Raw genomic sequence first — 26,258 nt, forward strand, 5'->3', positions numbered from 1 at the left:
CTCGTCCTACATAGAGGGCGGATCATTCATCACTTCGCTCTCCATTTCTAGACCCCATTCTGTTGCTTTTTAGTCGGATATTTTAAGCAAGTTGCCTTTGTGCTTGTTGATGCAGCAAACTCTTGTCACACAAGGCCGCTGCACTCGTCGGACATTTCATTAGGAACACCTGTCGGGTAGGCAAAGTATTGTACTGTAGTAGTGTATTACTTTCATGTAATACTCCGTAATAAGAGCTAAGTCTCATGTTTTGCTCCATTCAAGTTGCTAAATAAGGTCACCAAAGCAATCGAAGCAACTTTCAATATGATACCGTGCGGTTCACATCATTGCAAATGAGTTTGTTTGTTGAGTGTATTAACATGTCGGCTATCTTGTATTTTATGGACTTGTTAGATGAGAAATGAACTTAGTTGATAACATTAAGACCGAGATGGTGTCAAGATGTCAAGTTTGCTCACATCAACATGCCATAATCAAATTATCATCCTTTGGTTTAATTGACTCGCAGTCGACCAGTAAAGCAATGTGTGGACAGAGAACTTTTTTTTCCCACCAGTGCTTCAGCAGCATGTTTGATCATCCAAGCCCACTTCCGTGTTGCCGCAGGGAGAAGCAATGCAGAGAGGAACAAATAATCGATATCCATCCAAACGCACACACACTGTGACTACTCAATAACTTTGGACACATTCCTCTGTAATGCGCTCTGCTTTGAAATCATTAACAACTGTCGCAACAAAAAAAAAAAAAAAAGGTGAACTTTAGCGTGATTCCTATGGGTTTTGGGAGGTGGCTGTCTCATGTCACATTTGCTGAGGTGGTAAAAATGCTCCCATTCTGTAGAAGTTTACAGATAATTGTGTCCAAAAGACTGGAAGTGAAAGTAGCAATGATTAAATTCCTTTACCGAAAAAAAAAAAATCAAAAATACTTTTTTGTCATATTTATCATTATGACAGAAAAACATGATCTGCGATCTGTGGCCCCATATTGTGCTTTTAATTTGATTTGCAAGGAACCAACCTGCAGAAAAAGAACCAATCGAGGACAGAAGGTCACTTACAGGCACACTCATAATGGGCACACACACACTCATGGTTTCATGCTAGAAGCTTTGCTGAAGCTATGACGGAATATCAACCATTTAAAAAAAATGCCCATCCCTCTTTTGGCAATTTTTTTTTTTTATAACACTAGGAAACAGAAGCAGAGCGAGGGGAACTCGGGAAGATAAGAAGATTCTGAAGTGGCATAGAATTTGCAAACATGTGTACAGGTAAGTTGATCACCTCTTTTTTGATTTTTGACTTTACATTCCAAAAAAATATAACTTCCCATAGCTTTGATAAACGTGAACTGACTGAAAATACGTCCACCTGACGTTTAGGCCATGTTGCACTGCACATTTGTCTGTCAAACCTGCGGCCCGGGGGCCAAATGGGGCCTGCAGGATGATATTTTGTGGTCTCCTACTCAACATCAAAGTTTAATGTTCGGCCATCATTTTTTTTGCCTGTTCGTTTCCTTTGACATTTTGTGTTTGTGCATTTTTTTCAATATATTTATATTTGATCACTCATGAGCTACCATAGCTCAGGCTCATGACAGCTTTCGTCAAAACGTAATTCGGAAGTGACACCAAGAGGAAGGAAGTCTCAGTCATGCCTTTTTCAAAACATGCCATGAAGAGAAAGGTTGACAATGAGAACAACCAATTTCCAATAAAAAAGGTTTTCTTATTGGTTGAGCACACAGAGTACCAAGGAGAAGAAAGAGAGAAACATTAATGTTCTGAACTGTTTTTTTTTTTTTTTGAATACTTGAATCCCTTTTTTGTTGAATACTTGAAGTGGCCCAGACATCCCGTGACCAGTGGCCCCCACATAAGTTGAGTTTGAGACCTCTAGTCTAGACTGTCTCTGTTCCTTGCCTGAGAAGAAGCTTCAACCACATTCCTGTCATTGGATTGTGTGGGTAGCACATCCTCGGGGTAGAATCAGAAGATTATGTTACATAATGGCTGAGGAGAATTAAAGGAACAACTGTGTCCACTTGATGTTCTCGTGACGATTCTGGGCTTCTCTTGTGCGGCTTGTCACCAACCAGACAGCGTTGACAAGATGCAGAACAGCTCAAAGAGTAAAGCGCTGTTAGCCCGCTCATGTCCCACTTTGCAAACTCTTTGGCACCCATGCTGCCAAGGCGATGCTATGCCTTTCCCACCTCCCCAGAATCTTTAAATATCGCTCTCTCCTTCCATCCAGAGGACACGGAGCGGAAACCCCCACACAGCCTTCTGCTCATTCTCCCGCTATCTGTTTTGATGGGACCATTCTGTCATCGTGCAATTAAACTCAAATTTTGATATTTTAAGAAATGGCTAATTTTAGCATACGCGAACATGAAGGAGCGTTTGATGCATGTACAATGAGCCGAGCAATAATAACGAGCAATTATTTTGAAACATTCAGTAACTTTCAGGATTAATCATCAGAGTATTTTTAAATGCATTTTTTTACTTTAATTTGAGTGTTTTTGTTTAGAAGAAACGTACTTCTTGAATTTTTATGTCCAGGTATTTATTCTATTTTGGTTTGCTAGAGAGCCTTGCATTCAGTGACTTTCACCATGCCAACAAAATTTCAGCTTGCAAGAACTCCACTTGGAACTTCGGAAATACACAAAAGGCTGTCTTGGTCTGCGTTTGAAAAATGTCATACTGTATGGGAAAAAAAACAAAAACAAAAGAGCAGGTCAACCACAGCACTGGAATGCAAATTGCAGTTGTTCACTTTCAAAAGGACCAGGGATCAAATATAAGTTGCAATGTGAAGCATGTGGCTAAATTCAAATTGTTTTTGAATAATGAAAGATGTGAATCCACCTGTTGGAGTTCAAAGTAATCAAATGATAAAAAAAAATACATAAATAGCTCTGCCTGGTAAGCCTTTTGAGCTGTTTCACGTGTGTTAAAAAAAATTGCCATATATTCTTTTGGACGATATTTATTTATTTCATGCACCATTTAAAAGAAAATGAGAAAGTTATTCAGCAGGTACTCAAAGGTTGACAGTAGAGATTTTACTAAATACTTACTCTTAAGTAATTATATGGTGAACTACTTTTTACTTGTGTCATATTCTAAATCAACATTACTCTTACATGAGTAAAAAAAATGACTCTGGCTTGCACAGATTCTTAACCAGAGCTCATGCAAGAACGCAAACATGTAAGACGAAGACTCATCAAAACATTTTTCCTCATCAAACTTGTATAAATATTTAACCGCCTGTTAATTAGTGAAGGACGCCACTGCAAGGGAGCAGGATTGCTAAATTAAAGTCTTTTGTTATACCAACAAGGTCAAATTGCACTCGATGCTTTATTATGAGCATACAGTTGTTGCAACTACATCTCTGTGTTCACATATTGCTCTTTTTTTTTTAATCTTTTATTTATTTTTTTTATTATCTGAGACTAAATTGCATTAAAGGCCAGTTTTTGCAGTCTGCAGAAAGAATGTGTATACTTTTAACTGAACGCTTACTCCCGTGGTTTGAGTCCAGCTGCCGTTTGCCTGCCCTCGAAAAAAAAAAATAAATAAAAAAGATAACCCGGCTTTTTTTTCTTGATAAAAGCCAAAAATTCGGGTCAAACATAATTACCATACTGCAGTTGGTCTTCCAGTATGTTTGGACCATGAACATTTTTTTTTCTTGGGAACTTATGAGGAAGTACTCATTGGCATTTTCCATTGGTGCATGCAGAGGAGATACATGTGCTGTCCATAAAATAGATTATGGTGGGAGGACATTTTGTTTATGGACCAAAAAAAGATCCTATTGCGACAGAGCCAAATCTACCACCTCCTCGTTAGGGTTAAGCCCCTGTGTGATGTGTTATGTGCATTTGTGCGTATGCGGTGCAGCCTTGTATACTGCCAAAAGCTCATCCACCGCCCCCGTAGGCATTATATGTATTTATTTAAGAGTATACACTTTCTTGCTACAACATGTTGTATACACACCTACAAAATGTAATGACTTCCAATGCAAAGTTGCAATCAGTATTCTATATTTACAATAACAGAAATACCCAGTTTTGATTGAGACTCATGCAATGGGATAGAAACATTTGTAGAATGTTTCTCATGCAACAAAATAAGGCAACAAAAATATTTGTGTTATTAGAAATTGCAAACACAATAATAAAAACTATGTTTTAAATTCATTAGCCAATCTCAGTCAATATCCAACCCAATTATTAGTTGTGTTGTGGCTAGGGAGTGATTTTATTCAATTAAACACATACAGTACAATAATGGACTAATTCCTACAACATATAAAATACTATTACTAATTTTAATACTAAATCTAATACAATTACTGCTACTACCATTAATTATAGTTGAATCTTTGAAATTTCGATACAATGACAAATCGTATTAACTAAATATAATTCCAATAACACTACTCAGAATATAATGTAATGATCATTTTTCCAATAGGAAAACGTACACTCATTCTGATTCCAATACTAATAATAACAGAGTACAATACAATACAATGTAACTTTATTTATATATTGACTCTAATAGTACTAATAATACATATTCTAATAGTAATATGAATGTTGATATTGTACTAATAATAATGCGAATGCTAAAACTAACTGTAATACTACTACCACCATCACCTCTAAGACTGGTAACTGGACTGGTAACACTACTCGTAATCGATTCCTCAATACTTTACAGCGGATTAAAAAACACCAACAGATAATACAATACAAAATAAAAACCAAACGACAAATGACAGTGACAATAACTAAAAAGTTCTATTTAGAATTACATTTTCATGTAATTTTTTTTTACATCTTTCTAGAAAGAGAAAAGCAAATGTCTTAAATTCCAATTTATTTGTTCTTATCAGAAAAAAAGGGCAAACGTGAATTTTCGTAGTCGAACATGCATGCATGCAAACTAGCGCCAACACCGCGGAGCGCGCGTCCGCGCTCACGAGCGAGCGCCAGGTAGACGTCACTATGTGCCGGTGGGCGTCGGGAACGCGCCAGCGCCGCGCCGCGCCACACTTCCTCAATCGAGAGTATCACAGTCTGAAAAAAAGGAGGCGACGAGAAAGAAAAGAAAAGAAAGAAAGAAAAACTTTTCTCCGTGCGCCGGCGAAAGAAGAACAGGCAATTTTCCGGACGAGGTGAGCCAGTCCTTGACGACCATTTGTTTGTCGAGTTTTTCGCCGAGTTCGGGCGTGTGTGGAAAATGTCCCTCATGGAGACTTTAATAGCACCGCTTTATTTGTCTCTCATTGAAGCGTACGGTCTGTTTATGCGTGAGCTAGCTTCACAAATGAACGATGTCTGAGCGACGACGCCATGCGACGCTTGCTGGTTTAAATAACGCTAAAGTTGTCCTGACCGTAGTTTATTCGTCAAAAGTACTTGCGAAGCAAATAAGCCGCGTGGATGCGTTGGAATATGTGAGCTGTCACATCGTCTTTGACTCAACCGGGTTGACCACGAAAAAAAAAGAAGTGCTGAGCCAAACCAACCAAACAAACCCGCCGCCAACTTTTGCCATTGGCGCCTTAGAACTTAATCGTGTTCTCTATCTAATTATGAAACACTGTCCTGTTTTTATTGGCTTGCTCACTCCGATGCAATTGAGTTGCTTTGCATTTGCTCACTCCACTTTATTATTAAGTAGTGGAAATTGTTGCAACACTCAACCTGTCTGTGTTAGGTGGAGGAAGGGCAGTGTGTGTGTGTTTTAACACAGATGTAACAGTCCGGATTGATGGTTTAAGCATCTTCATGACATGCTTCAAAATAGTTTACACTAGAACGATAATTCCCAACCACTGCCTCCTCAGGAAATGATCCATCCATCCATTCATCCATCCATCCATCCATCCATCCAAGCCAGTGTCTTTCCTGTCCTTGCATTTTTACAATAATAGCTTTTATTGTTTTTAACGGTTAATCATTCAGCCTTAGCGGGCACGTGCATGTTTAAATGTAAACATTAAATTCAAATAAATAAAAAAAACCACATGCAACAATAAATTTGCAGGTAGTGATTTGCACCCATGACGAGAAGAAAGTCCATGGTATTAAAATTACAGCTCTAAAATGACGTTCTTGAATTTTTTGGGGTAAAAAAAACAACAGAAAAAACATTATTTTTCTCCATTGAACACAATCCATTACATTTTTAAACATTTTTAGTACTGAAGAAATGTATAGCATGATAAGTTTAAAAAATTAAATGGGTAAATGTTTTTAGGACAATGCACTTTAATCAGAGCAAAAAGGCGTCTGTTTGCAGTATTTAGTCTGGCTCCCTCCCTCCTCTTCCGTTAAGCGTTGAAGTGCAGAAAAAAAAGTTAATTGGAGACAATTAACTTGAAAGAGTCAAGTTATTTACTCAACTCTTCAAGTAGATGATGTGCATACAAAGGAGAGGGAAGGAGAAATTCTTGTTGGTGATCGAGTTGTCATCAGACAGATCATCGCAGGTGAGGTGTTGTCTTTGATGGATTTTTCTAAGAGTGCCAAGTTCAGGTGAGGCAGTTGAGGTGCCATTTTAGGGGAGGCAGGTACTGACAAAAGCATTGCTGATTCGGCAACCAAAGTTTTCTTCATTCTTTTTCTTCTCCTTTGTGGTGTTTAACGGCAGCTGTCAAGTTGACGGAGTGGTCTTCCTCTTCTTCGTACTGTGTCTTAGTGTTGAAAATGTGCATATGGAGCGTTGCTGTTCTGCGTGGGTTGCAGCAGAAAGGGGAACTACAGTTCAGTACAGTATGATGTGGCGCACGGTTAAAAATACAGCATTTTCCGAACATTTATGACATCATTCAGAGTTTGGATCTTTGTGTTCACAAATCGGATGTTTGTAACTCGGGGACCTCAGTTTTCACTTGGCGTGACTATGAGAGCGAATTGTTGTCTGTCTTTACATGCCCTGTCGTTGAATGGCGACCAATCTCGGGTGTACGCCACCCAAATTGGATGGGCTGGAAAATCAGCTAAGCAGCTGGGCCAGACCGATATTGATTTATTTTATTTTTTTAAGATAATGCTGATGCCTATATTCTGCAAAATAAAATTTAGATTACCGATTAATCGTCTGATAATACATTTTTTAAACTTTTTTTTGTCCCTAAATGCTTATAACAATAAAACTTTCATTTATTTTTTGGGGTAGATCAGTTCTGCAAAAACTTAGCTAAATGTGCTTGCTTTAAGATGGTTATTAGTCACTCATGTCAAATATGTACCGTATGTGTATGTGGAAAGTACGTAACCCGGACAAGCATTGCAGTGGACTGTGGAGGACTTTATTTTGCTTCCAGGGCTCCACACAATGATAGTACGGCAAGCACGGGATTAGTGACGTGAGACTAAAAACTTTGAACACCCCCTTAAAGAATGGGATAATTCTGTATAATCACGTGCATGTCGTTTTCCAGACCCTGAGTCATTGCCGCACAAACGGTTGCTACTTGTTATCGACTAATGGCTCAACGGTGCCCTGAATTAACGTTCAATCGCTGATTCAGAGCGTTAAAAAAAAACAACCAGCCATGCTAGTTGTTAGCATCGCTGACAAGAGCAGTCAAGTACTTAAATTGTGTTCCATTTGTGAGTCCACGGTTGGCAAATTGTGATTTCTAATTGCAACCACTGGTACCCTTAGAGGTATCACCCACAAAAACACGTCTCTCAAAATTTTCTGCAGTCACACTGATATTAGTTTGAACATCACATTTTGTTTGAAACGTACACCCTCCCAAATTGGCTTGAACCCCAATTTGTACAACTTCTGTGATTTTACGGCATGGAAGGGTAACATTTGCTGCAGATTTGCGAGCTTTCGCTCTTCCGCATCACAAATGTGACTGCAGACTTTCGAATCTGCTGTATAATGTATGAATTTTATTTGACAGCAAATCACCTTCAGAGGATGTATACCCTCGCTTCTGAAATGAGTCAGCAGTTGTAGGCCATCCAGCTTCGAGATGCTGCTGCTGACTTGAGTTTACTATAAAATGTGCCGGCAATATTTCCCCCACTAGTGGGAAGCGTTTACACATCCCAGGTACAGTATGTTCAAAGATGCTCTGCTTACCTGATGTAGAGACGAGACCTGAGTTGAGTCCGTTTGTATGTGGTGTTTGCTCTGTGTGTGACAAGTTAGGTTTTATTTGATTGAGTTTTGCGCGTTCTTTCCATTGACTCTCGTTTTAAAAGCTGTTATCTAACTTGAAATGTTCTTCTAATGTTCAGAACTGTTTCTCTTGTTGTAATCGTAAAACCTGTTAGCTAAGATTGTGTGTGCAATGATGAAGAAACCGTCCTTGCCTGCAACCACAGGTTTGTGTCACTCAGTGATGACATTATTGGAAGGAGACGCAGAATGGCGGGAAGTCGGTGAGGGCATGTGCTTTCAGAGAAAGGCGCGTAACTTCTAAATTTAACCGAGGGGACAAATCAAAACTGTGCATGCCCGACAAATCAATCTGAACTGCCCTCAATCACATAGCACAGTGTGTGTATTGATTATGCTCCAAAAGACTGTAGCCACAGTCTATGAATGACTTTACACACACACACACACACACACAGGCACATCCATACACGCACAAAAAAAATACAAACTTCTCTTTCTCATGAGCAATTTTGTTCCCAGTGCGCTTTTCTGTGCTTGACTTTGCTGGTCTCAGTGTGGGCGGTTACGAGTTGAGGAATTGCTGAGCTTCCTGTGGCGCGCCGAGTGCTTGTGTTGGAGTCGGGACATGTAGAGGCTCGCTTTGTCGCGGCAGGCATGTCGTCCGTATTTGCAGCTGCTCTCTTTTATAGAAAACATGAGTGTGTGTGTGTGTGTGTGTGTGAAGTGGAGTAGCAGAGGTGAGGAATGATGGCGCGTTTGACATTAGAGTGGGACACAAAACCCGCGTTGCAGCTCTTCGTCAAGCTGCATCGACTTGTATTGCAGTCACGCATGCCAGTAATGAATCATTCGTGCATACATTGACTGAATCCGTGTTGGTTGACATTGATCTTTTTCACTGTCAGCATATATCGACTCTATAAAGGATTTATCTGATTTGCATCCTATTTTCAAGTTGTTGATTAGTTGCAAAGACAAACAGGTCAAAAGGTGGAATTTTGAAGACGCATATGCCTCAAAAGTCAAAGCAAGTTTGGAGTTCAAACCATCTGCATGAGCTAACTGAGCACTTCAGGATTCTCTACAGACATTAAGTACTCACCTTAAATGGGTACACTCGCTCTGACATATTTGAAAAGATTGAAAAATACTGAGTTCGAGTAAATATCGCATGCATCCCTATGATATAAACTAAACCTCACAAATGGACACCATCGTAATTGTTGCTTGTGTTCCGTAACACGCAGGTGAGTTAGAGTTGATGTGTGTAACAAGTTGCATTGCTTTTGTTTGTGGTGTTGCGGAACCAATTACACATGAATCAAATGCAAATATCGGTCTGTCCCAACCACACAGACCTCAAACTCTAAACGGTCTACGGCCTCGCATGATTAGTGGAGAGCCTCCTCTTCTTCTAATTCTGTCTAGACCAATGTTTCCCAACCTTTATTGAGCAAAGGCACCCATTTGACTTTTGAAGCCAGGAAGCCATTATTGTTCAGTTGAATGGCACCAGGTGGATACGCGGTGTGTGTGTTCAGCGGTCGCTTGTATCGCCTGAGATGTACTCTGGCTAACACTCACTTGTTTTTCTGTCTTTAGCCGCAGCTGATTTCTGGGACTTGTCACCATGCCTCCTTTCTTGAGGATTGCCTTCAACTCTTTCGAGCTGGGTGCCCTGCCCCCTCTAACTGACCCCCCTTTCTGTGCAATCAAGATGAAGGAGGCCTTGACAACAGGTGAGAATATCATTAACGTGAAGATGTCAATGCTGAGCTTTACTAATGTACTTTTATCGCAAAGTTTTTTTTTTTTTTTTGAGCAACGCTCCTTCTTTTTCCTAGAACGAGGCAAGACTCTAGTTCAGCGGAAACCCACCATGTATCCAGCCTGGAAGGCCAGTTTTGACGCACACATCTACGAGGGCCGTGTGCTCGAGGTGCTGCTGATGAAGACGGCAGAGGAGCCACTGGCAGAGGTCACGGTTGGCGTGTCTGTGCTTGCCGAACGTTGCAAGAAAGCCAACGGGCGTGCTGAATTCTGGGTAGACCGTCTCAGTTTGTTCTGCGTGTTAAGCTGCTTCATAGCTCTGTTTCTAAGTGTGACGTTTGGTGTGTCCAGGTGGATCTTCAGCCTTCCGGGAAAGTGATGATGGCAGTGCAGTACTTTCTCGAGGGAGTGGATTCAGGTGAAAAAAAAATTAAAAAATCTGTCTTAAAATCCATCCATTTTCCATTGCACTCAAAACATAGCCGCTTGTATACTTCTATTAATTTTCTTAGAATTAAATTTTACAAAGCAGGCCATCACCATCCAACATGCTGAAGTACTGTAACACCACCAGTGACTTAAAATGTATTTTTTTGCAACATAGAATATGCACTTCTACTTTTTGTCACGGGTTTTTCCACTCTTTCTTTTGTTGGTTTCTTTTCTCGATACTGACGGTTACAAACAGAAAACCAGAAATCTCTAAAATAATACAAGTGAGGCGTGCATGTGTTCATGAGAGACCCCTCTGGACTTTGCAAGTGGCTGATTGAGAAAATAGGTTTTCAGAGCAACAGAGCAAAGTGGGTGAATGCTTTTTTTTTTCGCTGCTAATTTGAGCGGTCTCAAACGTTGATCTTTTATCTGTATTCCTGCAAAATTGCATAAACAAACACGTCCAAGAAATTAAGAGATGAAAGACATAGACTACGATCAACACATCATGCCTGTGAAGTAAACTTTGTTTCTGCCCGTGTATCCGACAGAGAGCAAACGAGCTGCAAAAGAAGAAGAGGCCCCCACTCTCAACCGTCGACGAGGTGCCATCAAGCAGGCAAAGATCCACTTCATCAAGAACCACGAGTTCATCGCCACCTTCTTCAGGCAGCCCACATTCTGCTCTGTGTGCCGAGATTTTGTCTGGTTAGTTCAGCCTACTTTCTGGTGCTATAAACAAACTTTCAGGGGAATTAGGGGAAACTTCAAAACCAACTCGATTGCTTCTCAGTCCATTGATAGCTGCGACGCACTGAATAGTTTTGAAACTCTTTTCGGTGCACTCAGCAGGAAGTTGAGGCAAAAAGGAAACACGGGTACACAAAATGATCATGGGCGTACTAAAGCTGCTCATTATAACACACGAAGAATCAATCACTAAACACTTCAAATGGATGTGATTTTTAAAAAAAAAATGAAATTGACACATTTGTGTTTCTTTTCCTCTCACAGGGGACTCAACAAGCAAGGCTACAAATGCGGACGTAAGTGATCAGTCATTTTAAGGTCCCTTTGCATTTGCTATTACTATAAGTAGTGGCAACAATTTTCCTGACATGCCTTTAATTTGAGGAAGAAAACAAAAACACAAACGCATACAAATAAAAATGGTGAGGCAGGGTACTTTTACTCAAGGTATGACTATTCCTGTTAGTTTCAAATGTAAATGTGCAAATGAAGATAAAACATATGTTCTCTTTGTATTATACTTTTTTGGCAATCAATAGCTCCATCAGACAGTTTTTTTTTTTTTTTTAAAGTTTGTGTTCACCAATTTACCCTTGCCTGACATGGCTCTTGATTCCCCCTCCTTCCTGTCCCCTGCTGGCGTGCACTCTCATTGCCGTTCAGCATTTTAGGCTTTGACCTGATTTACTTGTCATCGCTTCATTATACATTGATGTGTGACCGCAACTTTCGCAAGTGGATTACTTTGCGTGGTTAAGTTTTAATTGTGTTATGCAAGGTGGCGATTATACCTGGCGAGAGTCGCAATCATGTTAATTATGACACATCGCGTCAATACTGTAGTAGCTGCGAGTGAGCAAACTTAAAATGTGCTTTGACTGTGACTTATTTTTGAGCCTCTCTGTTCATTTCTATTATGAAAGGTGGAAGTTATCATTTGGTTTGTGTTTTTTTTTTTTTTTTTGGACATTTCTAGTGAAGATCAAAAACAAGTTTTTAACAGACAGGGAAGCTTCAAACTTCAAATTGTCATACAAGCGACTTCATGTTAGTTCCATAATTTAACTTAATTACATATTTTTTGTCCACTCAGATTTCAGCCTCTTGTGTGTTGTCATTTCCAAAATAAATAATCAGCATGTCTCCCGAGTATGATGCATTTGAGTTACATTTTCATTATTTTTGTTGTATATAGTGATGCTTTGTATGATTGTGATGAGATAATAGTTCTATTAACAGTTGGCTTGAGTCCGCACTGAAGGTCCAGGCACCAAATGCTCGACCGGCCACTGGTCAAGCGTGACCAAGGCTTAAGCATTGCATGGAATGCCTGTTGTGAGAGCAGAAAAAAAAAAAATCCTTTACATTCCTGTAATTCCACCACACTCACGGGGGCATTTCACGCAGTTTAATATATTAATGTCATGTCATTTACTAATGTGCACTCAACATATGACAATGTTTTGTGCTCTCTTTTTATCAGAATGCAACGTGGCCATCCACAAGAAATGCATCGACAAAATCATCGGCAGATGCACTGGCACTGCCGCAAACAGTCGGGATACTGTGGTACGTAACACATCTTTCTGCAGTACATAATATAGGTGAATCAACATTTTCCCTCTCTTGTTGGCTGTGTAAATATCTTGACGAGAATGAGCAAGTGTGGTAGCATTGAATGATGTGGGTTTTCAGGTCAGAGTTTAGGACAAAGGCAGGGTCCACCACTTGTATGGTCATCAATATTGAAGGATAAGGTTGTTCAAAGACCAACCGAGAGAGATAAGAAGCTGAATAGAAATGATCAAGCACACATATCCACACAGTGGAGAGCACATGGTGGGATTAGCTTCCATGATACTCAACAGGCACAGCAGAATGTGGAAGAAACAAGAATTTGAGATCTACAAGCGAGTTTTGAAAGGAGCTAGAATGATGAGGCAGATTTGCAAAGCTGTGAGACCACTCCTGAGGATTCCGTTGGCACGGCTGACTAATGGAGAGGATGAATCCCGTTTGTTCCCGCAGTTCCAGAAGGAGCGCTTCAACATCGACATGCCACATCGTTTCAAGAGCCACAACTACATGAGTCCCACCTTCTGCGACCACTGTGGAAGTATGCTGTGGGGTCTTGTCAAACAGGGCCTGAAATGTGAAGGTAAAAGAAAAAAAAACGCCATCAAGACATTTAGACATCATTTTGAACTCAAATTGTTCTTTTGTAAACTACTTTGTTGTGTTTGAAGATTGTTCCATGAACGTTCACCATAAGTGTCAACATAAAGTGGCCAACCTTTGTGGGATCAACCAGAAACTTTTAGCGGAAGCGCTTACACAAGTCAGCCAGGTGAGTTGCTGCAAATCGACATCGAATGCTTCTACGCGTAAGTCTTAGAACAGCAAGTCCGATATCAAAACGCACTGTAAAAATCAAACAATTCTTGCATGACATTTTCATTCTGTATACTACAAGTATAGTGACCTGGCAAAATAAATAATGTACAGCTGTCAAACTTGCTTGTAGTCCTTCCAAATGTCACAGACAACTAGCTGTAAATTCTACACAAACAGAGAAATTTAATTTAATCCGCATTACATCTCACAGAGCTCAAAACATTCAATTTACTTTGCTTTTATACAGCCTCAATGTTAAATGTATTTATTTTATTTTTATTGTATAAAAGTTGTACCGGGGTCAGTGTCTTGCTGGCTTTAAGGACTTCAAATCAGTGATTGTCTAAGCAATTGAGATTGTCTTTGTTGTATGTTGAGTTATTTTAACGTCCTTATTTTTGCCATGTCAGAAATCCTTCACTCGCCGCTCTGATCCAAACCTTGATGCAAACCTCTCTGATATTGGAATCTATGATGAGGTTAATAAATTATCTGAACTGGATATCAATGGTCAGTCATGTCCTAAAATGTTATTGGTACTTGCTATTTGTAGTGATCCTTTAATTGTAATAAAACTGTAATGTCTCTGTGTGTGTGTGGAATTTTTTTTAATTTTTTTTTTCATAGAGTCGACCAATTATAGCAGATTATGGGATGGCTCCAGCCCGCGGCCTCAAACTCGTCTGACACACCTTACCCGGATTAACGTGGACAACTTTGTCTTCCACAAGGTCCTGGGGAAAGGCAGCTTTGGCAAGGTAAACAACAACAACAACATCTTAAACGCCACGCAGGGGTCGTCTTGGATTGAAGTAGTCACCAAATGCCGCGTTTTTACAACAAGACCGTGGATTGCAAAGTTTTCATTTACTTGTAAAATTGAGTTTAGATAGATAAGCGTCGTCTCTGTGTCAGGTTCTCTTGGCAGAACTGAAAGGTCGGGAGGAGTACTTTGCTATCAAGGCCCTGAAGAAAGATGTGGTGCTGATGGATGACGATGTGGAGTGCACTATGGTGGAAAAGAGAGTCTTAGCTTTAGCCTGGGATAACCCTTTCCTCACGCACCTTTATTCAACCTTCCAGACTAAGGTATCTAAGCTTCACTTCACTCCCAATTCCAACGGTGTCGTCATTAATCAATGTTGAATACTGAAAGATGTTTTTGACTGCAGGAGCATCTGTTCTTTGTGATGGAGTATTTGAATGGAGGAGACCTAATGTTTCATATTCAGGAAAAAGGACGATTTGATCTTGGCAGAGCCACGTAAGAAAAAGAAACCAAACTCCTTATTCATTAGTTAGCGCACACACACAATGAAAGATCGAATGGAAAGCAGACACAAGTCAAATAGAGCCAGTGTTTATTCTGTATGTATACCTCTCTTTGTCTCCCTCCCTTTATGGGATTTTTTTTTTTTTCCCGTTTTAAACTGACTTCACTGTATCCTGATGGGCTGAATCTTGGCTGGCAGTTAGTGCTCATGAGCACAATGACCTTGTAAGGACTGAGCTTGCCTGAGTGCCTGTGTGCTGTTTGTTGGAGCTATCCATTACTACCACCCACCTCTCTCCTTGCCGCTGTGGCGTTCCCTTCAGCAAACTGGCACAATGGTGACAAAAGTGGAAAAAGTCTGGAACTGAATCGTCAAACTGACCTTTCTAAAACTCACACTGACAAAGACAGTAGGTCTTAAAAGCACAAACGCAACAGTGGCACACTGTGATCATCTCTCCACAGTACCTGTACAACGTGAATAGAAAACAAAACAAAACATGCATCAAGGCTGGCAGAGCAAGTTTGCCCTGGTATTGTGTGTATACGTGCGTAAGTGTAAACACAAAAGAACACTATTGTAATATCTACGAAAGCAGTTCATAGAATTGAAATGCTGGCTATATCCTGTTATCGGGTGATGAACGAGGTAATTGTGTCATGACTGCAGTGCAAATCCTCCAAATTCAAACACCGTCAGTTCTGTCATGCTGCAAATAATGTAAAGTGAATTCATTCATTTAAATAACATGTTAACAATCCTAACTGTTTTGCAAGAACGGTGTAAAGAAAAGTTAACCACAATAAAACTAAGCTAAAATCCCCCACAAAAAAAAAAACACACGCAAGAAAAAGGAAGAAGTCAAACTAACAAATGGAAGAAGTTGTTTCACCAGGTCAAATTTAAAATAAGTATTGTGCGTGAATACTTTCAACCGCTTTCCATGAATTCATATGTACTCATAAGGAATTTAGCATCAGGCTCGGTGTGTGCTCAAGCTGTCATGGTTGAGTCGAATGCATCTGCTCCATTCGCTTCTGCGATATTTTCCCTTTGGCTGCGACTGAACTGCTTGCTGAGTTTCAAGTGGCCTCTCTCTCTGCAGAGGCACCGTTGTAAGCAACGGACCCAGTTATCGCAGAGGACAAGCAACGTCATGCAATTTATTTACACCAGCTTCACATAAGCAGTTGGACTTACTTGACTTCAAGGCTGTGCTAAAGTAGGAGCACATAAAACACTTCGAAAACAAGTGGACTTCAACTTTTAAGTTTAACGACTTGATTTAGTTCAAGCAAAGTCAAGAGATCTAATTTACTCTTTTGAAGTTTTGTCCGTATTGTACTGAGCAGCCAAATCCTTTCCTGCATCGCAAGTTCCATCCGCTTCTATGGTTATCATTTCTTCATTGCCGTCACTCATAGTTGTTTGTGCTGACATAAAAAGAAAAAAAAAACAAATCAAACATCTTGCAGCTGACATGTCAAGTTAGACTTTAAAGGTATATTTTTCCTGCAAAATTTGGTCGAAATACAATTTATTTTTTCTTTTGGACTTGTTTCATTGTATTTTCAGGCTGATTGATTTTGAAAGATATTTTTTTTTCCTCTCAATTGCAATTTAAAATATATTTGTGATATATAAATGTTTTGGTTTTACAGGTTAGGCTCAAGCAAAAATTAAGGTGATCAAACCATGATTATTATGTTTATTAATTCCCTTCCCTTAGAGTTGTTATCTTACTTATCTCATCTTATGTTTTCACAACTTTGCAAAATGATACCAAACAAAACGTGACACAAATATAAGTCAGTTAGTCATAAAGTCAGATGACAATGTACACTATTCTGTGACTTTATTAATCCAACGTTTCATATTTCATGAAACACTGGCATGAAAATATGTGGACTGCACCTCTTATATATATATATTCTATATAAATGAATATTGACCGACCTAAGTGAGGCACTTTTTTTTTTTTTTTTTTTTTCCCGTGCCGTGACTTGTAGAACCCGACACAAATGACAAACGAAGCGGATCACTCGAGATACTCGACTCTTTTTGGCTCCGTGCCACACTCGCCTTTCACATGATGGCAGCATTATTCGTCTGCCTACTACGCCATACAAATGTCCTCCTTAATAATTCACACCCACGCTGAAAGGAGCCCCGCGTACGCGCCTGCGTTGGGCTTCCCACGGTTGCCACCTTGCTGACGTCTGTTTTTACTCGCCGTCTTTGTCATTGCAGGTTTTACTCTTCTGAGATCATTTGCGGCCTTCAGTTCTTGCATTCCAAAGGGATCATCTACAGGTGAGCAAGCTAACGCAGTTTTAATTTTAATTACGTAGCAAGATTTTTGTAACAAGAAACAAGCTGCAACTGTGAGGTGAAAATGAACACCTGTCTTCACACTTCCTGATAAATCGTCAAACGTTTCACTGCATGTTCGGTATCTGCAAGACGCGCAACCGAGGACATTCAAGGGTCATGTTAGGACGATGTTTAGGTTCGCATGTTAAAAAGAAAAAAAAAATCTCCCAACCACTTGTTTTTGTTTCTAATGCTGCTTCGTTTTTTGTTCTTGCAGAGATCTAAAGTTAGACAATGTGATGCTGACTCATGAGGGGCACATTAAAATCGCGGACTTCGGCATGTGCAAGGAGAACGCCTTTGGCGAGAACTGGGCCACGACTTTCTGCGGTACACCTGACTACATAGCTCCTGAGGTACTTTGCTCGTGATGCTGTATTGTGACTGCAGCTCAACCAGCAGCATATGTAACTGAAATGTGTATGTTAAAAAAAAAAAAAAGTTTTATCACTGTACAAATTTCACAAGGCAGGAAGCCAGATACAGGAACTGCAAAGATGTACAAAAGAAAATTTGCCGACAGACTTCAAATTGTATATATCATCACTGCACTAATGCGAGAATCACTGGCACATGTCGCATATTAAACGTTTGTGGATTCTTAACGTCTCCAAAATCATGGTATAGCACTTATCTTCATTAGATTTGCAGGCGAGCGTGAAACTCTCCCTGCTGACTTGGCCAAGAGCCTGGTACACCGTGAACTGGTTGCCAGCCAATTGCAGGGCACATTGAGCATAGACCAACAACCATTCACACTTACGTTCGTACCTAAGGACAAGTTAACCTTCAGTGAAGGGAACACACGCAAGCATGCACCAAATTTAGCTCCATACAAGATGGCTGCAGCTCAAATCTGAACCATGAATTTCAGAACTGTAAACACTAGCCCACTCTGTTGCCTAATTTATTAATTTGCCTTAAAAATTCAACTTAATGAGTAAAGGTTTAAGGGCGGCACGGTTGCCGACTGTGGGAAGAAGCGGCTCAGATAATGGATGGTCGGTGCGTTTCCTGCACGGCCCACTCAGACACAAAAAACGGGCTGTGCATTGTTTAGCGCAGATGGGTCTGTGCGCGAGGCAGACAAGCAGATGTGGATTGTATGACTTGGCCCTTACATGTCAAATCATAAACACATGGTTGAGCATTTGAGAAACCACAGGGATATAGAGATGATATATACTGAATGCATTGGTGGTAGAATTCTCGGTTTCATTCGCGGTCAATGCACATTACTCTATATTTTCTTTATTTGCACAAAAAAAAAAAGAAAAAAAAAACTGTTTTCTATGCCTTCACTTTATAACTGCATTTTCCCATGAGTAGGCTAAGCATATTTTGTTTATTCATAGATCCTGCTGGGCCAGAAATATTCTTTCTCAGTGGACTGGTGGTCATTCGGCGTGTTACTGTACGAAATGCTCGTCGGGCAATCGCCGTTCCACGGAGATGATGAGGATGAGCTGTTTGAATCCATCCGCATGGACACTCCTCATTATCCCCGCTGGATCAACAAGGAGGCCAAGGAGCTGCTGGAGCGGGTCTGTACCAACACAGTTACTACGACTGTACATCCCAGAGCAGCCTTTCCTCCTTTGCAAAAGCTGAATTGATGATCCAGTATTCAGCATCAATAGTTACAACCAGAATATTTTTTTAATGTAATCATAGACTTTTTTTTTTCCTCTTTTGTCTCCCTCCAGTTATTTGAAAGAGATCCCACACGCAGGCTTGAGCTCATGGGTGATATCCGTTTACACTCCTTCTTCAAGTCCATTGACTGGGAGGCCTTGGAGAACAGGGAGGTGGAGCCACCCTTCAAGCCCAAAGTGGTATGGCACACATGTGCACACGCACGCGCACACAATTTGAGAAATCCTCCCCATTGTGTCAAATTCCTGACAGCTACAGGTGTTTTTTTTTTAGGGGGGGGGGTTAATTGGAGATATTTGCTGCTAATTACAGAGAGCGCCGAACGACTGCAGCAACTTTGATCGCGAGTTCCTGAGCGAGAAGCCTCGACTGTCCCACAGTGACAAGAACTTCATAGACTCCATGGACCAGTCGGCATTTGCTGGCTTTTCTTTCATGAACCCCAAGATGGAGGTCTTCTTAGAGAAGTAACTCTTGAATGAGCAGGGCGACTGAGTTTACAAACCTCGTGTTTCGGTGCAGTTCACTTATCGTGTCACATGGTTAAACCTGCCAAATAGCTGGTCCATCAGCGGAAATTGCGTGACCTAATTTTAAGCACACATTACTCTCCTTGGGTACAAGTAAATATTTTTAGAACATTTGGAGGTACTGTATATATTGAACCTGATGTGTTTATGTGCATGTCTAGCTATTGTGTAGCCTGTAATAAATAATACAGTAATGCCTGTAAGAAATAATAAGTGGTAGACTGAACTCAACATTCAATTTTATGTCACGACTGCCATCTTGTGTACGTTTGTTTTTGTAGTAATCAGTTCAACCTGGCAACTAACGATTCTTGATTAACTGTACAGTATATAGATCTCAAATCAACCTTATGTAGTCATCTGGAATTATTGTTTATGACATCTTTTCATTTGACTGAATTGACGTCTTGCGAATGAACATGGAATTGACCCAGCAGTCTTCTTTAGCAGTGGTGAGCAGCCTTTGACCTGTGGATCATATTCCAGAGCATTTGATCTGGCCTGACATAACAAATAAAGCCGCCAAGAAATAGTTGAATGAGATGAGAAATACTTGAACCGTAATGTTATGAATCTAAAAAAAGTAAACATTTGTTCATTCTCACCCGGTACTTTGAATTCACAGGAGTATAAAGTTAATGAATGTTGCTCGACTTCGAACAATGATATTTTGAAGTAGCTGAAATTGTGTATATAGAGTGTATATTGGTACGCTGTGGATGTTTTTTTTAATTGTCTTCATCTTTTAAATACAATTAAACAAACAAACCTCCAAACCAAATCTCGGTTTCTGTCTTTACCTAGTTTAGTTTTCATACGGAGTATCTGTGTTACTGCAGCTTTAAATAAAGATGACATTGGCCGGAAGCAAGCTGCCGAACCACCAATGGCTTCGCGCGCAACACTCATGACGCCATGACGCAAATTTCGCGTGTACAACTGTGTACGGAAGTGGAATCGACGCCGACTTCGCGTCATGTGGACTCAGACTAATATCCTCCTAATGCGATGGAAATAAATTTCTTCTGCATTTAATGTCGAAAACCTGAGGTAAACAGATTTTCAAGCGGCACAACAATTCCCAGAATGAGCTCTCAGGACGTACTGAAGAATGCGTCCACGCTCGCCTCGTATAATGTGCTGCTACAGGTGAGCAAATGCTAACGTGGGTTAATTACATGTGTTAAAAAGTTTCCTACTAATGTTAACGTTTGATGTCAGGTGATGTTCCGTGTGCTCACCTTCTTATTGAACGCGTTCACGCTACGCTTTGTATCCAAAGAGCTGATTGGAGTGGTGAATGTCAGGTAAGTTCAGTATATCGCAAACTTCATCGAGCCAGCTCTGTATTTGACATCTCCTCTCAATATATCACAAATTTACTTCGGCAGGTTGAAATCTAGACCAGCTTCGTCAAACTCATGTCTGATGTACTTGTAGCATTTGAAGACGCTGAGATCATCATCTATGTGGAACAACATTTAATTGTTCTGATTCTCACTACACGCAGCTGTCATAGCTAAACGGATCTGAATAATTTGGCGTAAATTAATAATTTTCACACCAATTGAGTGAAATCGGATAATTTCCTCTACCACATGAGCTCTCTCACGGTTCTGTGATTGGAAACTACTGATTAACTTTGCTACCAATGTATCTCAAAGTAGTTAAGTAATGTGTGTTATTGTCTTAATATTTTCAGGCTTACACTGCTGTACTCCACGTTAGTATTTTTGTCTCGAGAGGCCTTTCGAAGAGCCTGTCTGAGTGGCTCTGCTGGGGGGAAGAACAACTGGAGGCAGCTCATCAACCTGCTGTGGCTGACGTAAGCATCACCAACCTCCGTGTTGTTAGCTGTGTAATGTTTGCTTGTCTCTTAAAAGCAGTCTTGGTCGGTCAGGTTGCCTCTAGGTGTGCTATGGGGAGTCTTGTTAGCAGCTGTGTGGCTCTGGCTCCTGGAGGTGCCGGACCCTCAAGCAGTCCCTTTCTACAACCCCGCCGTGGTGCTGTTTGCTCTAGCGGGGGTGCAGGAGCTCCTGGCTGAGCCCCTGTGGGTTCTGGCCCAGGCGCACATGTTTGTGAGGCTGAAGGTGGTCGCTGAGAGCTTGGCCATGCTGGCTAAGTGCAGCGTGACAGTGGTGCTGGTGGTGCTTGCCCGGGAGTGGGGCCTTTACATCTTCTCTGCTGCTCATGTAAGAATCTGCTCCAAAACTTGTGTTATTTGTAAATGAAAGTTGAATGACTTCAATTTTTTTATGTATGTTTTAGATGGTGTACACAGGAGTCCTGGTGCTGTGCTATGTCGTTTACTTTCTTCGTTTCTTGCCGTCCAAAGAGGCGACTGAGAGCAATTTCCCCCTGCGCAACATTAGAGATCTGATGCCTCACACAGCTAATGGAGAGGTAAGGTGATTGCTTAGCAATTATTTTTTTCCAAGCTAAAATTAAGAGCGCAGGGTTTTTCCTGGCTCGAATTGAGGCTGAAGCTACTACCAATCTTTTTCTTTTCCTTTTTTTATTTAAATCCCTTATTATTGTAAAATACAAAGTATAAATACAGGGACCCTGTTACTGAATGAAATATAATAATTGATAGTTTTCGTAAGAAGTGAGGTTATCAATTTTAAATGAGCTAAATTAGTCCCTGTTTAGTGGTAGCTGGACCTTTTTTTTCATGTTACTGATACATTTTTGCTTGATAATTTTCTGCGAAAGCAGATTTGCTGGCCTACTTTAAAAAAAACATTTACATTCTTTTGTTTGGGAATTCACAAAACTCTCAGGCACAGAAAAGGAAGCCCTTTTTTTCAAGGAGCAAATTCTACGATGTGTTCACGAGCAGCGTGAAACAGTTTCTGTTACAATGTCACTCCGTCCTCATGGCGTCTAACCGCAATTTGCAGTGACAAATGACACCGCTTAATGCAAAGCTAGTCCCGTTCTACCAGTTTTGACAACGGGCTGGGTGCCCTCCAAACTTTACATGCAGGGGAAAAAACTCAGCGCATCTCTTTGTTTGTAGCCGCCGGTGGACTGGACCGTGGCTCGTCTCACGTGGAGCTTCTTCAAGCAGTCGTTCCTCAAGCAGATCCTGACCGAAGGCGAGCGCTATGTTATGACCTTCCTGAACGTCCTCAGCTTCGGCGAACAGGGCGTTTACGACATCGTCAACAATCTGGGCTCCATGGTGGCGCGTTTCATCTTCCTACCAATCGAGGAGAGCTTCTACATCTTCTTCGCCAAAGTGCTGGAGCGAGGTCGCGATGTGAAAAGCCAGAAACAGGTGTGCGCAGGCATGGTTTACTGGGAATAAAATATTGATGAGTTTAAGTTCATCGTGTGATTGTTGTCTTCAGAAAGATGTTGCTGTCGCAGCAGAGGTGCTACAATGCCTCCTCAAGCTGGTGCTGGTGATTGGACTCATTATCGCAGTCTTTGGGTATGCCTACTCAGGACTGGCACTGGATATATATGGTGGATCTCTTCTGAGCAGTGGGGCAGGTAATATAGACAATGATGATGATGATAATTCGGGCTTCACCGATGTGGATTTTTTTCAAGGCCGATGCAGATTCCGACGTTTGGCAGAATTCAATCCTGATAACCGACTAACTGGCGGATTATCTTTAAAAAAAAATCCCTAAAATGTTTTTTTGGTCCTTACGCTTACAACAACAAAGATGTGAATGACAGGCAGAGCATTTGACATTTTTAGCATACTTTGTCCTCTAGTATTTGTGCGACTTTAAAAGTTGGCGAAAATCTGCCAATTTTGTCTAAATATTTCTTTGAATGGCAATTATGTGGGTTGGGGAGGTCGGAGGTTTTGGAAATTTATCCCGACTAATTTGGCAGCTTCATAAATCGGGACCTATTAATAACGATAGCTTTATTTTTATAGTTCCTTTCAAGTGGCTCAAGGATGCTTACCAATAACTCATTGGGATAATTAAATTGATGAGCATGTTATGTAAGTGCTATGTTAGCAGAAGCGCAAAGCGCAGCGTGATGAAAGAGTCCAGTAGAGTTCTGACAGGCAGCGCTGCTATGACACATAAACATCCCCAAAATATAATATTATTTATTATTTTTATCATTTTATTATTATAATAATAATTATTATTATTATAATTGTTATTTTTTTATGTCTATTAAAAAAAACTGCTTACCGGTAATTCAATGTCAATTACGAAGTGAACCAAAAAATGTGAACATAATTGTCTGATTGATTGATTGACATTGCCATAAAGGTATTAATTGAATAATCTGTTCTCAGTATACAACTTTAAGACACTGGAGAGGCTTTACAACCATTTGCAGCTCACTGCTTCTTCTTTGTATTTTGTTGAAGGTCCATCTCTGCTGCGATGCTACAGCTGCTACGTCCTCCTGCTGGCTGTAAATGGCGTGACCGAGTGTTTTGTGTTTGCTGCGATGAGCCAGGAGGAGGTTGACAAGTAGGGACAAATAAACAATCAAAACACATCGCTTTTAACAAACTGGAAAATATACATACAGAGGTGCCCTTTTTTGTCTCCCTCGATAAAAGTTCACTTTCAATTGATAAAAAAAATAAGAAAGAAAATTACATGTGTGGTTAAAACAACCACATTAAAATGCCTTAGAAGGCGAACAAATGTTAATGTTAAATGCCAAGTATTGAGGAAAAAGGTCGAATCAAACTTTATTTTCTTTTATTTGGTAGATTTCATGTAAAATAATCATAGAACACAATATTCTGTGGGTCTTGGAAAAAAATGGTCAAAATTCTCTAAAATCAATCGCTAGCGCTCGAGGTTTGCGATCGGTGCAAAGGGCTGGCAGTAGTTGAGTTAAATGTAAATAATCACTCACAATCAGGTAAATTTTAATCAATACGGCCAAGAAAGTGAGAATTAAAAAAAAAAAAAAAAGAAGTACGATAACTGTGCAGCTCTACCACCAGGTGTCCCTGGCACACACGAGAAGCAGCAGCACAAAAAATGTGGCCAGAGCTGATTCATTCTTTGCATTACATTTAATTATGTCATTGCTCTGCGTTTTTATAGAGCAAAATATTATAAATAGCTATTTTTCTTATGAAATAATTTTAGTTGCGTTTTTGTTTGGGGGACTGGAGCAACAGATTAATGACATTTCCATTAATTTCTGTGGGAAAAGCTAATTTTAGAAATGTGTGCAAAATTTTTCAAACTGATGGTACCACTGTATTCTTTGTTTCTAGGTACAATTTGGTGATGCTGGCCCTGTCTGTGTCCTTCCTCTTCCTGTCCTACATGCTTACGTGGTGGGCGGGCGGCGTGGGCTTCATCCTGGCCAACTGCTTGAACATGGCCCTTCGCATCACGCACAGCGTCTTGTACATTCGCCGCTACTTCCTGTTCAGTCGGTGGAAACCCCTGCGGGGCTTGCTGCCCTCGCCGGCGCTGTGCCTGGCGCTCGTTATCAGTGCGGCCGTCACGGTTGTCAGTGAGGTAACTTCAGATACTTCTCATACTCATTTGGACTTCAGGGTCTTAAATGGCATTTGGATTGAAAGTGTTTTTTGTGGTCCCAGGATGCTTTCTGCTGCGATGGCGGTTGGCTCCTCAGGTTGGTCCACGTCAGCGTGGGAGCGGTGTGTCTTCTTTTTGTTTTCGGAGCTGTTGTGCTCAAAGAAACTCAACTTATTGTGTTTGTGAGGACGCAGCTTTTGCCCCAGTACAGGAAAAAACACGCATAACTTAAAAGACAGCAACAAGTGGATTATTTTTTTTGCACCTTGGAAGCAATTGTAGGTGCATCTCATTTATTTAGAATATTGTTGAAAAGTGAAGCTTGATAATGCACAGGAGATTACTTTGCGAAGGTTAATTCCTGCTTAATTTCCTAATTTGAAAATTATTTTGGTTGTTTCTGAAGTAATATTCAAATTTCATCAGATGTGGAGATTGTGGTTTTATTTAGCTGTAAGAAAATAATGCTGGTCAAAATATTTTCAGTTTTTTTTTTTAATCAGATATGCAAGTTATTTTTTTACAGATTATTTTTTTTTTCACCCATCTGGTTTTAATAATAATACAAATAATCTATGTAATTTAGCACTATATTGAATATTTATGTATTAAGGATTAGGTTCAGCAGCAGATGGATTTTTTTTCCTGAAACATAAGCTATAAATTAAAAACGCATCGTAAAATCTGTATTGTGCAAGCTTTTATAGGTCAAATTTAAAAACAAAAAAAAAATCAGATTCGCTAGAAAAAGAGTCGTTTTTTTTTTTTTTTTAAATCAGCGTCAGCGCCTTGACCAATGTAATCAGCATTAGGAGAAATAAAATCATGAAATATTCACTCTGTATGAAGTGAATTTATGTAATATATATATTTTTTTCCACAATGCTCAAATATTTTAAGATCCCCCGTATATGCATCTGTATGATAATGTTACTGTGTAATTATTCTGTACATTTGAAGAAGTGTACCCTCATTGGACACCCCATTAGGGACACCTTCCTGATCTATTTTTAATTAAGACATGAAATATTACATTAAGAAGTTTCTACTGTACTCTAAATTAGGAAATTTCTATCAACGTTCTCATTTTTGCTTAGCATGTACACATGTAAATATTGAGTGTGATTTACCGAGTGGATGATAATTGGACTATTTTGGGACCAACTTAATTCCATGTGTGACAATCGGATGAAGTCTTTTTTTTTTTACCAATTTTACTTGAAGATGTTTTAAGCAGTATGTGTCAACATGTATGATGGGATGTATCCAGTGTGTTTGGCAAATTTGACTTATCTTGTATGCTTTTAATAAAAAATTTGTTGGTTTTAAACTGCCTGATATGACAGAAACTTAAATGATGGACTATTGGGTAAACATTAATCTTTTTTTT

The 26,258-nt window shown here is 40.0% G+C and overlaps 2 protein-coding genes across 2 annotated transcripts; both read left to right on the forward strand.

Annotated features, from left to right (window-relative positions):
• The first annotated feature begins 5,042 nt into the window (after nt 1-5,042).
• prkcda (protein kinase C, delta a) lies at nt 5,043-20,154 on the forward strand. The gene is made up of 18 exons (XM_088308754.1): nt 5,043-5,216; nt 9,794-9,930; nt 10,036-10,235; nt 10,313-10,379; nt 10,948-11,104; nt 11,411-11,442; nt 12,630-12,715; nt 13,175-13,304; nt 13,393-13,493; nt 13,951-14,050; nt 14,168-14,298; nt 14,456-14,629; nt 14,713-14,804; nt 17,065-17,127; nt 17,405-17,543; nt 18,543-18,731; nt 18,894-19,022; nt 19,156-20,154. Exons 2-18 carry the CDS (start codon nt 9,822-9,824, stop codon nt 19,312-19,314), a joined length of 2,058 nt encoding a protein of 685 aa, XP_088164880.1. The 5' UTR covers nt 5,043-5,216; nt 9,794-9,821; the 3' UTR covers nt 19,315-20,154.
• A 153-nt stretch (nt 20,155-20,307) lies between these two features.
• On the forward strand, nt 20,308-26,198 carry rft1 (RFT1 homolog). Its single transcript, XM_088309339.1, has 10 exons — nt 20,308-20,522; nt 20,595-20,680; nt 21,076-21,198; nt 21,274-21,565; nt 21,642-21,776; nt 22,396-22,656; nt 22,730-22,874; nt 23,725-23,830; nt 24,598-24,847; nt 24,931-26,198. The coding sequence occupies exons 1-10, from the start codon at nt 20,460-20,462 to the stop codon at nt 25,093-25,095; spliced, it is 1,626 nt and encodes a 541-aa protein (XP_088165465.1). The 5' UTR covers nt 20,308-20,459; the 3' UTR covers nt 25,096-26,198.
• Nucleotides 26,199-26,258: the final 60 nt, after the last annotated feature.

This window comes from Idiotropiscis lumnitzeri, chromosome 11 (assembly GCF_059441095.1).
Source record: "Idiotropiscis lumnitzeri isolate Australia: NSW breed Sydney's pygmy pipehorse chromosome 11, RoL_Ilum_1.0, whole genome shotgun sequence".
In the NCBI taxonomy this organism is placed as follows: Eukaryota; Metazoa; Chordata; class Actinopteri; order Syngnathiformes; family Syngnathidae; genus Idiotropiscis; species Idiotropiscis lumnitzeri.

What these genes read in the sequence shown, in the direction of transcription:
- prkcda (XM_088308754.1), top strand. Translation starts at nt 9,822, where the DNA reads ATGCCTCCTTTCTTGAGGATTGCCTTCAACTCTTTCGAGCTGGGTGCC. An exon ending in CGCTTACACAAGTCAGCCAG is followed by an intron (nt 13,494 to 13,950) that starts GTGAGTTGCTGC and finishes TTGCCATGTCAG; the next exon opens with AAATCCTTCACTCGCCGCTC. An exon ending in CCAAGGAGCTGCTGGAGCGG is followed by an intron (nt 18,732 to 18,893) that starts GTCTGTACCAAC and finishes GTCTCCCTCCAG; the next exon opens with TTATTTGAAAGAGATCCCAC.
- rft1 (XM_088309339.1), top strand. Translation starts at nt 20,460, where the DNA reads ATGAGCTCTCAGGACGTACTGAAGAATGCGTCCACGCTCGCCTCGTAT. An exon ending in ATCAACCTGCTGTGGCTGAC is followed by an intron (nt 21,199 to 21,273) that starts GTAAGCATCACC and finishes TTGGTCGGTCAG; the next exon opens with GTTGCCTCTAGGTGTGCTAT. An exon ending in ACATCTTCTCTGCTGCTCAT is followed by an intron (nt 21,566 to 21,641) that starts GTAAGAATCTGC and finishes TGTATGTTTTAG; the next exon opens with ATGGTGTACACAGGAGTCCT.